Here is a 14,001-nt window from a genome sequence, read left to right on the forward strand (position 1 = left end):
GTGAATGGGGCAAAGAAAGAGCAATATGACAAAGTGGCTGGGTTTGATTTAAGGCTATAAATGCTCTGGTGACAGCATGTTAAACAACGTATCTTCGTCCTCCTACCCAGCTGGGCTTCTTCCAGAGACAGAAGAGGAGAGAAGAGGAAGAGCAGGAGGCTAACGGGAAAGTGACTGAGGAGCGATAACGCAGGCTAGGGGCCCCCGCACACCCTCCTATCCACAGGGGACCCAACACTCAGGGACCATCCCATTCTCCCAGCGCCACAGTGGCCCAGTCCAGACAGACAGACAGACACCTGCTCAGTGCACTGGATCTATCACATGCCATGTCTCCATGGAGCCGTGTGTCAGCGCTGTCACTCTCACCCAGTACGCCCGCCCTGCACTGTCACGACTCCTGGGCCGTCACCGGCTACTCCGTCTACTGCCCTGGATGTCCCCTGCTGTCCATCCGCAAACCTTGGAGTTCTACACTCGTTGGCTATATGCTGGTACTTTCTATTCTGACCCTATGAAGGAAGGATGGAGAAAGCTTTGGTTGATCTCTTCCGAGAGTTTCAGGCCAGAATTGGCCTTCTGATGCGAGCAGCGTTACCCAATCACTTTCTTATTTGTGTATTTATTTACCTCTTATTGTTGATTTTTAAATACATGAGGAACCTCAAGGGTGGTCTGCCACCCAAAGTCACCAAATTTCTTAAGCAGAGCACTGTACATAATAATTTGAATTCACAAAGATGGCTTCTGTTACTCAGTTTACTTCCAACGTAATTTATGAAGGGAAAGAACCGGACAAAAAATAGCTTGAGTGCAAAGAAAAAAAAATTTCAACATGCAAAGACTTTTTTAGAGCAGTCTCCAGAGGAACTTTTACAGAGAATGTCCAGTTAAAGTCCCCATAATGCCTCCTGTTTTTGGAGTTTCTTCTTTGTCCTTTTAATATGTTCATCCTGCGAAAATAAACAGGAGGAGTTTTATAATTTTGATGCACTTTTACTTTGTAGAAATACAAACTTGAATTTTGTAAATAGTCAAGTACAAGTAGGCTACCTTTTTATACCTTATAATATTGTTTTTCTGTATTTCTCCTATGTTTGTGGCATTACTCTGTAACTTCAGCAACAAGGCAAACTAGAATGTATCAGCTTCAGGTTATTAGACCTATAGAGGTGAGACAGCTGTCTATCCTTGAACATGCTTTGCATCACAAGAAATAGCCTATGTAAAAGGGTATGCATACAATTCAGCAAGGTCCACCTATTATTCATGTGCTTTTAAGGCTATTTGTTCAGGATTTCAACAAAATAGGAGGTTGTACACAGGTGATGATCGGATGCCATAAAGACTGGACCAATAATATTTATTACCTTTTGTATGACAGACAGTTTTGTAGATGGAGACATTGTACTGGATTTCAATTAAAAAGTGCCCCTAGATGGTGTAGTGGTTAAAGATTGTTTGACATAAAGTGGTATATGAAAGACAATAGAGTCAAATATGAATATTAGATGCCGTGGTCCAAGTTCTGTCTGTGTTCTGAGCGAACCGGGCAGCTTCAGACTGAAGCTATAGAGTACGGTAACAAAAACCTTTTAAGCCACACCACAACATGCAAACAAAATGGCAAAATGGCTATGCATCGAGTACACTATTGGCAAGTATTTCATACCAAATCTGAATTATCCCTAAGACCCTTGCCTCTGGAACCACAAGTACCCCTGCTGGCCTAGGATGGAATCCCACCAGAACTTTCTCTACAGTCCACTACTCTCTCCCTCTCAGCCTTCTTACTGTCTCAAATAAGAACCTTCTCTTCTGAGTCTCTCCTATACTTTGTCTCCCTCTCAGACTTCCTGCTGTCTCAATAAATAACCTTCTCTCCTGAGTCTCTCCTACTTTGTCTCCCTCTCAGACTTCCTACTGTCTCAATAAAGAACCTTCTCTCCTGAGTCTCTCCTACTTTGTCTCCATCTCAGACTTCCTACTGTCTCAATAAAGAACCTTCTCTCCTGTGTCTCTCCTACTATGTTTCCCTATCAGCCTTCCTACTGTCTCAATAAAGAACCTTCTCACCTATGTCTCCCCTACTCTGTCTCCCCCTCAGCCTTCCTACTGTCTCAATAAAGAACCTTCTCTCCTGTGCCTCCCCTACTGTCTCAATAAAGAACCTTCTCACATGTGTCTCACCTACTCTGTCTTCCTCTCAGCCTTCCTGTCTCAATAAAGAACCACCTCACCTGTGTCTCCTCTACTCTGTCTCCCTCTCAGCCTTCCTACTGTCTCAATAATAATAATAAAAAGAATAATAAGGGGATTGGACTTCCCACGCTCATTAACAAAAAGAGAAGCATTTGAACAAAAAAGGCAGATTGTTCAGATCTGAACAAGGTGATCTGGCCAATAATGTTTGTTGTATACTGTATGCCAGGGTTTTTGTGATGGTATCCCATGTAATTTTACCCATGAATGTCAGTGCCCCACCCAAAGAGGTGTGAAAATGTTTAATACATCTAGAATAAAACATGTAATTTCTATGTCTCTGAATATGCATTTACATGTTCTCTCAAACAAACTATTAGAAATTATGGATTTGTTAAGCTTGATATCAGAAAGGCAAAGTGACAAACGGTGTACTGGCTTTCTGTTTTTGCAAATTCTATTTAAGACGCCTTCAGGACAATTATACATGTTTCAATTCGCAAACACCCTTTTTGCCTTGTATTCACGTTTGAGGTGGTCTTGATACTGGATTTGTGGTTCCACGAAGCAGGTTCTTGTTAGCTTGCATGTATGAGTTTGCATGTTGCCTGTAGTGCAATGATTTCAATTAAACCAAAAGGCTACTATGCATGCATTAAAATAAATAACATATCAAGGCAAATAAGCCTAAATCAAAGTAAAATACTGTACAATCAAAACGTTTTAGGCTAGTATTTCTTTTAATATATTAAATGTGCTATACTGTATATAAATTGTCTACAGTATGTAGACTAATCATGACTGTCAATGACTGTTAATGACTGTCAATAGTTAACTGATTTAATCACTTTTTGTATCTGTTCAAATGTACCTTAGGGATATTTTGTACGTGTTTATACTCTCAACATGAGTGAGGACAGCTTTATGCAAATATCCGTTTAATAAAATAACTAAAATGACATTTTGTCTAGACAACCACCACACAGAGAGATAGAGAGGAGGCGCACACACAGGGAAGATAAAGATAAATACAGAGGGAGAAAGACAGACAAACACTATAGAGAGAGGGACAGACAGGCTACATAGAGAGGGACAAACACAGTATATAGAGAGAGGGACAGACAGTCTATAGAGAGAGGGACAAACACAGAATATAGAGAGGGGGACAGACACAGTCTATAGAGAAAGGGACAGACAGTCTATAGAGAGAGGGACATAGTATATAGAGAAAGGGACAGACACAGGCTACAGACACATACACATGGGGAAGCATGGTTGAGGTGAGTTTAGCCCTACAATTGAAACAAGATGCAAAAGAGAAGGTTTTTCAAGGTCAAAAAGATGTTGTATTGGCCAACTGTGTGGACTGGGGGTGGGGGAGTAATCCAACAAAAATTCTTCCCTTCTGGGGTTTTGGCTTCAGTTTGCCTGGAGGGAGAGAGCAGAGAAGAGGGGTAAGGGTTAGTAGGGTAGTAGCGCCAGGCTATGGCTCCAGGCTATGGCTTTGTTTAGGCTTGAGCTCCAGGCCTTCTTCTGCTGTCTTTTAGACAGGCAACCAATTCAACAAAGGGTCCATGTCCTCCAATGTACTTGACATTACATGTAGGGCAGAATACCCCTTTTCACAGTTATCCAAACAATCTTCAACTTCAGTCTTCAAAGAATACATTTGTGTATCCAGTGTTTACTCACAGCCCAGGGGATCTCCAGGAGAGCTGCTTCTTCTTGTGGAGATAGCATGCACCTCCTACAGTAGTTGCCTCTGCTTAAGAGCACTCAACACAAATCAGTGGGATGCAGTGCACCTGGGCCGCTCTCCTTGTTTCAAACCTCGTCTTGTTAAGGTCAGAGGTCAGAGGAGAATAGCCAGACTGGTTCAAGCTGACAGGAAGGCGACAGTAACTCAAATAGCAACATTATTACAACAGTGGCATGAAGGAGAGCATCTCTGAACACACAACATGTGAACCTTGTGGACAGATGGGCGCCAGCAGCAGAAGACCACACTGGGTTCCACTCCCCACCTAATGAAGTGGCCATTAGATGTAGACATTCCAATGGAATGTGGACCACTGAGAAAGACCACTGAAACGAGCGAGTGGAGGTGGAGGTGGTTATTGTTATAACTTTGTCTCTGGTCTACTACTCCTTTTACTGTATATTACTCCTCCCTCGAGCCTAGAACTGGGCCCTGTTTCTTGTACCTGGTTCAACTAAGTCGATCAAGATGTCATTATCCAGCTTCAGTTAACCCGATGTTCGAAGCCGGGATTTTCCTGTTCCTCGAAGGTGGATTCAGTCTCGTTAACTCAAGCCAGACTTGCGACTCAGGCTAAATGCGCGCGGCCGCTTCAGGCGAAAAGCCAGCACGTATCGATGGCAGAGATCCTGATTCTCTAACGGCATTGATTGATTAATTGATTTAAAACTTTATTGACAGATTGCAATACGGCTCAATCGCCTCGCCGACAAGTTAAATGCGTTATCTATAGGCTAATTTTAAGTCCCTCATTACCTCAATCAATCAGATTATATTTCTTTAAACTTGCCTGCTGGATTGAATAATCAAATGAGATCTTGCTAGCGAAAATAATTAGTTAAACTTATACAGAATTACGATACGGCTTTCTTACCCATTGATTGATGTATAGTCGATCTTTAACTTATCTCCAATGTGGTCTAACGGGTTGATGTTTTGACTATCACGCAGACGACCGGGGTTCGAGACCCTAGTCTTTTCCTTCTTTTTGCAATATAGGAATAATTCAATTTGGTGCACGTTGAGAGCTATATAAAGAATGACATCCTCAATGCATGTAGATTTATAATATTTTAACTTAAAACCAGGCTACTTTGGCGTATAATCATTAATATTATATTCAAAAAAATCATATTGGAAACACCAGGTTTTGAACCCCAGTCGCTGGGTTGGCAGGCTTGAGCACTACCGCTGCACCACTGTGCCAGATGGGATAAATTCATTGTTTATACATTAATGAACGAGAGACCCGTGTTTAGAATATCCTTTGTTTTGAATGAAGTTTATCTCTTTATCCTCATTCATTAATGTGGCGTCAACGGCTCATTCAATTTCTCAAATCCGTCAAACAGCGCATCTCATCAGACATCTTAATCCCAGTTACAATTAAAATAACCACATAATGTGTACATCGCACGAGCGAGCGCCACGGTATATATAACGTGCATTATTTTGGACAAAGTGAATTTAGTATCAGCATTTTGGGTCTATTTTACATTTCAAAAGCCCCCTCTGGAAGAATGGAGCACAAAAACGTAATTCAGAATGGTATAACGCAGATCCTAGGCTGTGGGAATAATTTCAGGAAACGAGCTGTCACTTTCTTTGCGGGGGCGTGGCTCTGCGTGATCCGGCTAACTTGAACTTGAACTCTGCTTTCGACCAGGCTCAAACTTTTGGATCTGTTGTCATGGTGATTTGGAAAATCCACGTACGGGGAACCGGAAAGTCCGGCTAACTCAGTTATCCAGTTAAAGTTATCCGGCTAACTCAGTTATCCAGGTACAAGAAACAGGTCTGTGGCGTCGAGCTGTTACTGTTAGTGACACAACAAGTGTTACACAAACAGTTATGAATTTCAGCACTTTGAAAGGGATCTTGTACCTCGGCTAGTGTGTCCTCCTGAGCTTGGTCAATATCCACCTCGGCTGGTGTATCCTCCTGCACATTATAGGCAGGAGGTGGGGTGCCAAAATTCTTCAATAATGACCTTAGGAGACAACAAGAAAATTATATAATTATAGTAGAAAGCATTGCATTCATCATAGTTTAAAATGACAAGAACAGCTAGCTAAATTAATATATGCTCAAGTCACCAACAGTGTTTATGAGCTTTTAAAAAGCAAATATATTGTGCATATTTTTCACAAAATGAAGCAATGAGACACTAGACGATTGCATGTTCAAGTTTCAAGTTTGTTTATTATTTGTCATAATAAAATACAGAATACTTTATGATAAAATGCTTGTTTCTGTTTCTGTTAGTGTGAAAAACATGATAATTGAGTGTTCCTGTAATTTACAGCTAGCTAGGATACCTAACAAAATAACGTGAGACCTAGCTAATTAGCTAACGTTAGCTGGAGAGTTTTAAAGTATCTCACGGGATGCTCGATATTGGCTTTTTTACCGATACCGATATACCGATATTGTCCAACTCTTAATTTCCGATACCGATATCAACCGATACCGATATATGCAGGGATCCCCCCCCCCCCCCCCCCCCCAAAACTGAATAATTTCAGGTAATTAACATTACATATCTCTTGTTGTGTAATTAACACAACATTATGGATACTTTGACAATACATTTAATAATAATTTGTTCTTACTTGCTTGCCTGGGTAAATAAATGTTAAATAAATGTAAAAAGAAAAAGATTTTTTTTAGTTTTGGAAAACCGATACAGATATTTTCCGATATCACATTTTTATGCCAATAGCGACCGATAATATCGGTAGGCCGATAATATCGGACATCCTTCACCCATTAATTTAGGCTAAAATGCTCTCTTTAAATGCTCTGTGTTAGTACAAAGGACAGGGGCATTTCACAGAAACTAGCTCAGTTCAGCTTAGCATCAGAGTGAAATTGTTTTGCTGTCTGTATGGTAATTTGAATCCCTTTGTAAGCCACTGGTTCAATGTTTTAATATTTACCACCCGAGTTGGAGAGTTTTTACACCACAGAATCATAACCACAGACGTTTCCCACATGGACTGGAGAGAAGTTTTCCATATATTGGCTCAGACTGTACACAGTGTTCCTAGCACTAAATCATTTCTTCCCTTTATTTTGACCCCTGAAATGTCCAAGCTAAATAATGGAAGGGTTGCCATGTGATTGCGGCCATTCAGAATGCTAGGGCCCCCTCTGCTAGGTCATTATATGATCGTAAGTGGTACAATTTGTCCGGTCTGGGGTCAGCGTAAGAGCTGAATCTCCTTTTCAGGTTTGTAGGAGATATTGGGCAAGGCATAATCTCCTTTAAGTTTATTTGGTAGCCAATTCTGCCTGCCTTGTGGGTTTTGGGTATGTCAGAGCTGAAGCGCATCTTTTGGCCTGTCAGTTCTTGTGCATCATATGAGCCTAATTTCTAACTGTAGGTTTCCTCATGGGACCAGGCCCCAGTGTTTTCCTCAGGCCCAAGGCAGCCTTCATGCCTAGGTGCTCAGTGTTTATTGTTGCCCGGCTATGGATATCTGTGCTTTTCATCCACCACCTTTCTCTTTGGAGGAGCAGTATAGAGGCTGAATACTTTGGACCCAGTCCTCCATCAGTGTTAGCTGTGTTTTTTTGTACTTTGATCATCCAGTTTGAGGTTGAGCGCTCTATTAGCAGAGGCTTTCTTACTGGATAGTGAAGGCTATTGCCATGGCATAAACGTGTAAGGGTAGAGCCCCCCTCTGGGTGTGCCCCACAGTCTACTAGAGATATGCTTACTTCATGGGTCCTATTTAGAGTTCCCTGTGAGTAGCACCCACTCCACACACTTTATAGCACACACCCACTTTAAACAAACACACTGTAGCACCCACTCCCCACACTTTATATTTATTGATGAAGGATTGCACTACAACTCGTACACCTTACTGTAAATTGTACCTAAAATTGTACCTCATCCCATTTCTGCTTTGCACTAGATAGTACTGTACATTAGTACACTGCATAGTATTGTATATTATATGGTAACTCAGAACATTGTACATATGTCTATACCGAACACTGTGACCTCATTTTTCTTCTTCTAAATTACATGCTATATTATGTTATTTGATACTATCTTGTCTAGCACAGTCTCTGGAGCGTAACAGTAAGAAGCATTTTGTATGAAAGTATTCTGTACTTCTGTATGACAACTATTAAAGAACTTGAACTTGAGTGAGATTTGTGCGGAGGCCACTTGGGCCCCATTCTTTCATTAAGTGTTATTGTCTTGATGCAACTGCCCCTAGTTTAGGTCATGCAGTTCTAGGGGTGAATTTGAACAGGTCATAGTATCCTCATGCCCTAGGCCTAGGGGATGGAGGAGCTATAGACATATACTGTGTAGGCTCTCATGATGAGTATCTGGCTTCTGCTTTCAGAGTGTGTATAAAACACCCATAGAGAGAGCTGTGTCAAAGAGAATGTCCAGCTACTATGAGGCCTCTGTTCTCTGAAGGAAATGGAGTGAGACACAGCAGGGTGCTGCTCAAGCAGGCTTGTCCTGGAGAGATGTTTCAATAGTGAAGGTAAGGATGGCAGCATATGGTTATATACCATTGGGGAGGGCTCCCAATGTGCTGTCCAATCATTTTGCCTAAAAAGCATGTATAAAACTTCAGGCCAATAGCATAGAAGATGCTATACCCCATATAGAGAGCTGTGTCTTATTCAGTTTCCTTCAGAGAACGGAGGCTACATAGTAGCCGCCTAGCCGGACAATTTCCTATTCCCATATCACATTTTTCACACCTTGTAATAACATTTCCAAATCAAGATTTCCTCGACCTGAGCTTTAACCAGCCACCTAGAAAGACATAACAAACAAAGCAAGGCACGAACTGTATTTTTTAGCCAATTAGTGTTAGTGAAGCCCTTTTGAAGGTACAATTAATTGACAAAGATTTGCCACTTGCTCAGGCAGTAGAGTTCTGGTTTCCCAAGCCATAGATGGTGGGTTATACAATTTATAACAGCAAAGCAGTGCTGTCTCCTTACAGATGTCCTGAATAACTTGCACTGCAGCAACTGTAGAATACTGTTAAGTAGGTTAATACTGAACTAGAGGGGCACTGAAAGAGATGCCTACATATGCGAGCGGGCAAAGCCTGCAAGTGCTGCTGTCCGCCATCCTCAATATTGATTTCAATGGACAATGGTGGAAATTAATTCAAATAAAATACTTGTCATTGAATGATTTGAAAGATATTTGAGAATATAACGCAAATTCGACAATACAATACAATATGGCTTACATTGCGTGGGTGTAATTAGAAAGATCAGTATTCACTAGAATTGATTAGTTGATCAGGAATGTTAGCTGGATACAAGTAGCCTTTTCACCTAAAGGCCTAATGCCATTACATGGATATTTCACCTAATATCGGTACCATTATTTCCCCTTTCTTCCATGCAGGGTTATTTTTGGAAGTGGGGAGTGTACCTACCGTCTAAATGTGATTATCGTGTAGTGGCAATCCATCGACAAAAATAGCCACCTGAGGGAACTTGAAGGCATTTCCAACATGTGGTGGTAGGAAAACTGAGGACCACCATGACGTACGTTTCACCATTTATTTACATGACCAAACAGCATAAGCACTGAAGCAAATCAATAATTCCATACAGGAATAAGTCCCTGATTCCATACACCTGTAGTCCCCTTTTGTATGTGACTACTACTGTGATTACCTGCCTATGCCCTCTAGTGTGCAGGTAGAGTAACAACAAGAACATTCACGCAATTTACCACACACACACACACACACACACACACACACACACACACACACACACACACACACACACACACACACACACACAACTAATTGGCTACAGCATTGAATGACATTTTTACAACATGAAGATATCACATGTCATGTCATTGCAGTCCGTTATCCTATTCCAATATTCAGTGCCAGATAAACACACTACCTCCTTTGTTGAGACCTAAAGAGGCAAGGTACTGTAGGGGCATTAACCGTAACTTGAACTTGTTAAGGCATCCCAGATAAAGAAGTAATGAAATATTGTATCTGAAATTATGCTTTGTGGTGTTAGTAACACAGTGGGCCCTAAATTAGGTTATTATTTAAGAATACCTCAAACTTCACAGATGGAAAACACATTTTATTACAGCACAATGACATTTTTACAGATACTTGTGAATGATCACTTTTTAATACTATACATTCAGATTATGTTCAGGGGGTTTCCACTTAAGAGCACTATACTATATGATTATTGTGAGCAGTTATGCATTCATTAAAACCTTTATTTTAACTCGAAAAAATCTGTTGAGGTTGCCCTCATTTGCAACAATGTCGAGTTACATGGCAGTTAAAATAAATAATTAAAACACAGATTATAAAGGTAAAAAAAAAAGATTAGTAAAACAGTTATACATCAATAAAATTAGGCATCACTAAAAACAACAAATTACAAGCAGAATACAAGCAAAACACACATTTAAAAACAGTTAAAACAGTTACACTATGTACCAGGGAGGTTTAAAACCCTAAACTGTCCATAGGTCAGTAGAGAATCAATGTTCATCTTATAATGCTGAAGATCATTCAGGAAGTTGGTGCACTACAAAAAAAAAGCTGACTTTCCAAGTTCAGACTGTGCACGAATGGCATTATGCATACCGGTAAGCCTGTAATTTGAGTGGGTTAATAGGATTCAACGTACCAATCTACAGTAGCATCTTTCTGATAATGGCCTTAGATAAACAAATACCAATTATCATTATGCTTCTCTACCAGAGAAGACCAACCCACCTCATCATAGCAATACATCTGAGGGCAGAATGATAGACCATGTTCAGGGGTTTAAGAGTGGAAGGAGCAGCATTTCTATAAAAATGACATCTCCATAATCCAACACTGATATAAAAACTGCTTCAACAATCCCTTTTCTACTAAACATAGGGAAACAGGTTCTGTTTCTGTAAAAGAATAAAAACTGTTGTTGCAGTTTGCTGACAAGATCATATACTTAAACGTAAACTGCTCAGCAAGCAAGGTGAGATATTTATATTATACAGCAACCATCTCAATGTTATATACCTTTATAGTGGATATATGCATATCATAATCAATATGTATGGCTCTAGTAAACAGCATCCTGTAACAGCACCCCCCCCCCACCCACCCAACCCCCTCCAATGTACAGTTTATTCCCCCTCTAATGTATATATTTTTTTTTATATCTTTCTCTTAAACAGTACTGTATCATTTGTATATTGTGTATGTCATAAATGGCAGGATGAAACAGTACTGTATATCTATCTGTATGTCATGTATGTCATAAATGGCTTGATGAATTGAAAATGGGGGACCCTGATGTAAACAAGATGAAAGTATTTTTCTGGTCTGCATCCCCTAAATTGTTTGTATTGAGACGTACTGTATTGTACCCATTCAGCAATCTGTTAATAAAGTTTTCAATCAATCAATCAATCAAAGAATAAAAGGAAAGCTGCAGGTTCTCAATGGTACAGAATCGGCAATACAATACACAACAGTGTCGTCATCATCATAAAGATAATAATGTAATGTAAAGACCTGTAATGTACATTGTAAAGAAATATAATATCTCAACTTATATTGTCAGGTAACCTTTTTGCATTGGCTTTTTTAGTTGAACCAGCTAAAATGCAAACAGGTTACTTAAAAATACAAGTTGAGACAATGTATGACTTTCTTTACAGCACTGTACAATTCACAAATTGTCTCAACTGATATTTTCAAGTAACTTTTTAGTGTTACAGTGTTACAGTTTTTTTTAGTGATGTGTTCAGTCACTTCAGTGGGCTACAGCGCCTTGGTCATTCCCTTATACACGTCTATTATGACAATAGACAAAAGGTATTTTACATCACTGCCCACTTTGGTTCATATTTGGAAAGCTATAGGTAGCATTATCCGCGTAAAACTATAGGGAATTCCGACGCGCGCATCGTGCCTATATAAAACATTCACTACTGCAGACAAAGTTCTCAATAATTATGCCTATTATAGTTCATTCTGTGAAAAAACTACAACTCTTCCATCTGAATAGATTTAGCAACCTTTCAGCTCTTCGAAATGGTGTTTAAGTTGGATACACCTTTTCTGTCTATGGACTGTTCTACAACAACGTTGAGAGGAATGACTCCCTGTGTCTCCTCGCATGGTGTGCTGAAGGTTCTAGAAAATGTGCACATTGCACGGGCCTTGGTGAGAGCTGGCGCCGAGATCCTCCAAGTCAAATCCCTGAGTATCTTCCTAAACTCGCGTCGCATGAGACAATACAGCACTGGGTTTAAACAGCTGTTGGCGTGCGCAAGGCAGACAGTCACGGGGAATACGTAGGTATGCACCGTGTAGTATGATCTGTCCCAATACACAGCGTTAAATTTGACCAGGACACCCCAGAATGTGATGGCATGATTTGGCATCCAGCAGAGAAAGAAAGACAAGACCACTATGGTAACGGATTTGGTGACTCTGGACTTGCGCTTCGGGTTATTGTGCTGCATGCCCCTGCGCCGGATGAACCGCAGAAGCATCACATAGCTGATGGACACTATGAGCATAGGGACAACAAAGGCGACGAGGATCTTCTGAATGTGGTAGAGCGCCAGCCAGTAGTGTCCATCTGGGAATTTGAGAAGGCAGAGTTTTTCCCCTGCGATTACAGTCACGGTGGAGAAGATGGCTGTGGGGGCTGTGGCGACAGTCGCCGACACCCAAAGCACTGCGCACACCCATTTCACAGAACAGGACCGCTGGCGGACTCGGTTCCTCGTAGCTGACGCGACAGACCAGTACCGGGTGACGCTCATCGCGGTCAGAAAGAACACACTGGCGTACATGTTCATCACTGTGATGGAGAGGATGATTCTGCACATGGCGTCTCCAAACGGCCAACTGAAGTCCAGCGCAGTGTCCACTGCCCAGAAGGGCAAAGTGAGAACGAACTGGAAGTCTGTGACTGCCAAGTTGATTATGAAAAAGTTTATGCTTGATTTCTTTCGACCCTGTTTTATACTCATAAGGAAAAAAACCAACAGGTTCCCCACTAAACCCACCGCGCAGACGACAGAGTACACTACAGATATAATAATCCTGAGGATCGCACTGCCGTCTGCGGTTAAATCAATGTCCTCAAAGCTGTTGTATTTGTCCTCGGCCGCCGGAGTCGTGTTCGTGTTCATTATTCCGCTGTAGTTAAGTATATCGCCCATTGTTAACGATAAGAATATAATATAAATACTTTATTAATCCCGAGGGGAATTCAGCACCACAGATCGCTCACAATAAACATTTAGGTATAGTCAAAAATCTAAAATACGAATAAGAATAAGAAAGTCACAGTTGCCTCAAGTCGCGCCAGGTCATACTGAGGGAAAATAAAAACTCTACGAGAGAGTGATGCATTATTTACCTATCCTTTCATATTTCTTGTTTTTCGCGTCTTCTGGAAGAGTTGTCACGATCTCTTTTTATACAGGTGCGCGTTCGTCAGCTGAGCGAGGATTGGACGAGAGACTCAGCAGCCGCCATCACCCCAATCATCACACACATAATAAACCTCTCCATAAAACAGGGACACGTCCCCAAGGACTTCAAAATTGCGAGGGTGACCCCTCTGCACAAAAAGGGCAGCAAATTAGACCCAGGCAACTACCGCCCTGTTTCTATTCTCACCTCCATCTCGAAAGTCATGGAAAAAATAGTCTACGAACAGGTCGAAAAGTACCTGGCGGAAAAAAATCTAATCTACGAATTCCAATCTGGCTTCAGAACATCCCACTCCACTGACACATGCCTTCTCTATTTGAATGACCACATCAAACAAGAGGTGGACGCAGGCAAATACTGCGGCATGGTCATGCTGGACCTACAAAAGGCCTTTGACACGGTCAATCACTCCATTCTGATTGACAAGCTAAAAGCAATTGGTTTTGATAGTCTATCAGTGAGCTGGATGCAATCCTACCTTGAGGGGAGGGAACAGATGGTGGAGGTAAACGGTACCCTATCCCCCCCCTCACAGTGAGCTGTGGT

At 41.2% G+C, this 14,001-nt stretch overlaps 2 protein-coding genes across 3 annotated transcripts in view; one reads left to right on the plus strand and one right to left on the minus strand.

Moving 5' to 3' along the window:
* itga11a (integrin, alpha 11a) overlaps positions 1-2,537 on the plus strand; it is a 152,655-nt gene extending 150,118 nt beyond the window's left edge. For both annotated transcript variants that reach the window (XM_084337751.1, XM_084337752.1), the window contains one exon: positions 111-2,537. In XM_084337751.1, the coding sequence (XP_084193877.1) occupies positions 111-188 (78 nt within the window). In that variant the 3' untranslated portion in view covers positions 189-2,537. The remainder of the gene's footprint in view (positions 1-110) is intronic.
* Positions 2,538-12,023: 9,486 nt separating this feature from the next.
* On the minus strand, positions 12,024-13,148 carry LOC311246855 (relaxin-3 receptor 1-like; the record flags this gene model as incomplete). The annotated part of the gene is made up of 1 exon (XM_084337098.1): positions 12,024-13,148. The coding sequence occupies one exon, from the start codon at positions 13,146-13,148 to the stop codon at positions 12,024-12,026; it is 1,125 nt and encodes a 374-aa protein (XP_084193224.1).
* Positions 13,149-14,001: the final 853 nt, after the last annotated feature.

This window comes from Notolepis coatsorum, assembly GCF_963971535.1.
Source record: "Notolepis coatsorum genome assembly, chromosome: 20".
Classification (NCBI taxonomy): Eukaryota; Metazoa; Chordata; class Actinopteri; order Aulopiformes; family Paralepididae; genus Notolepis; species Notolepis coatsorum.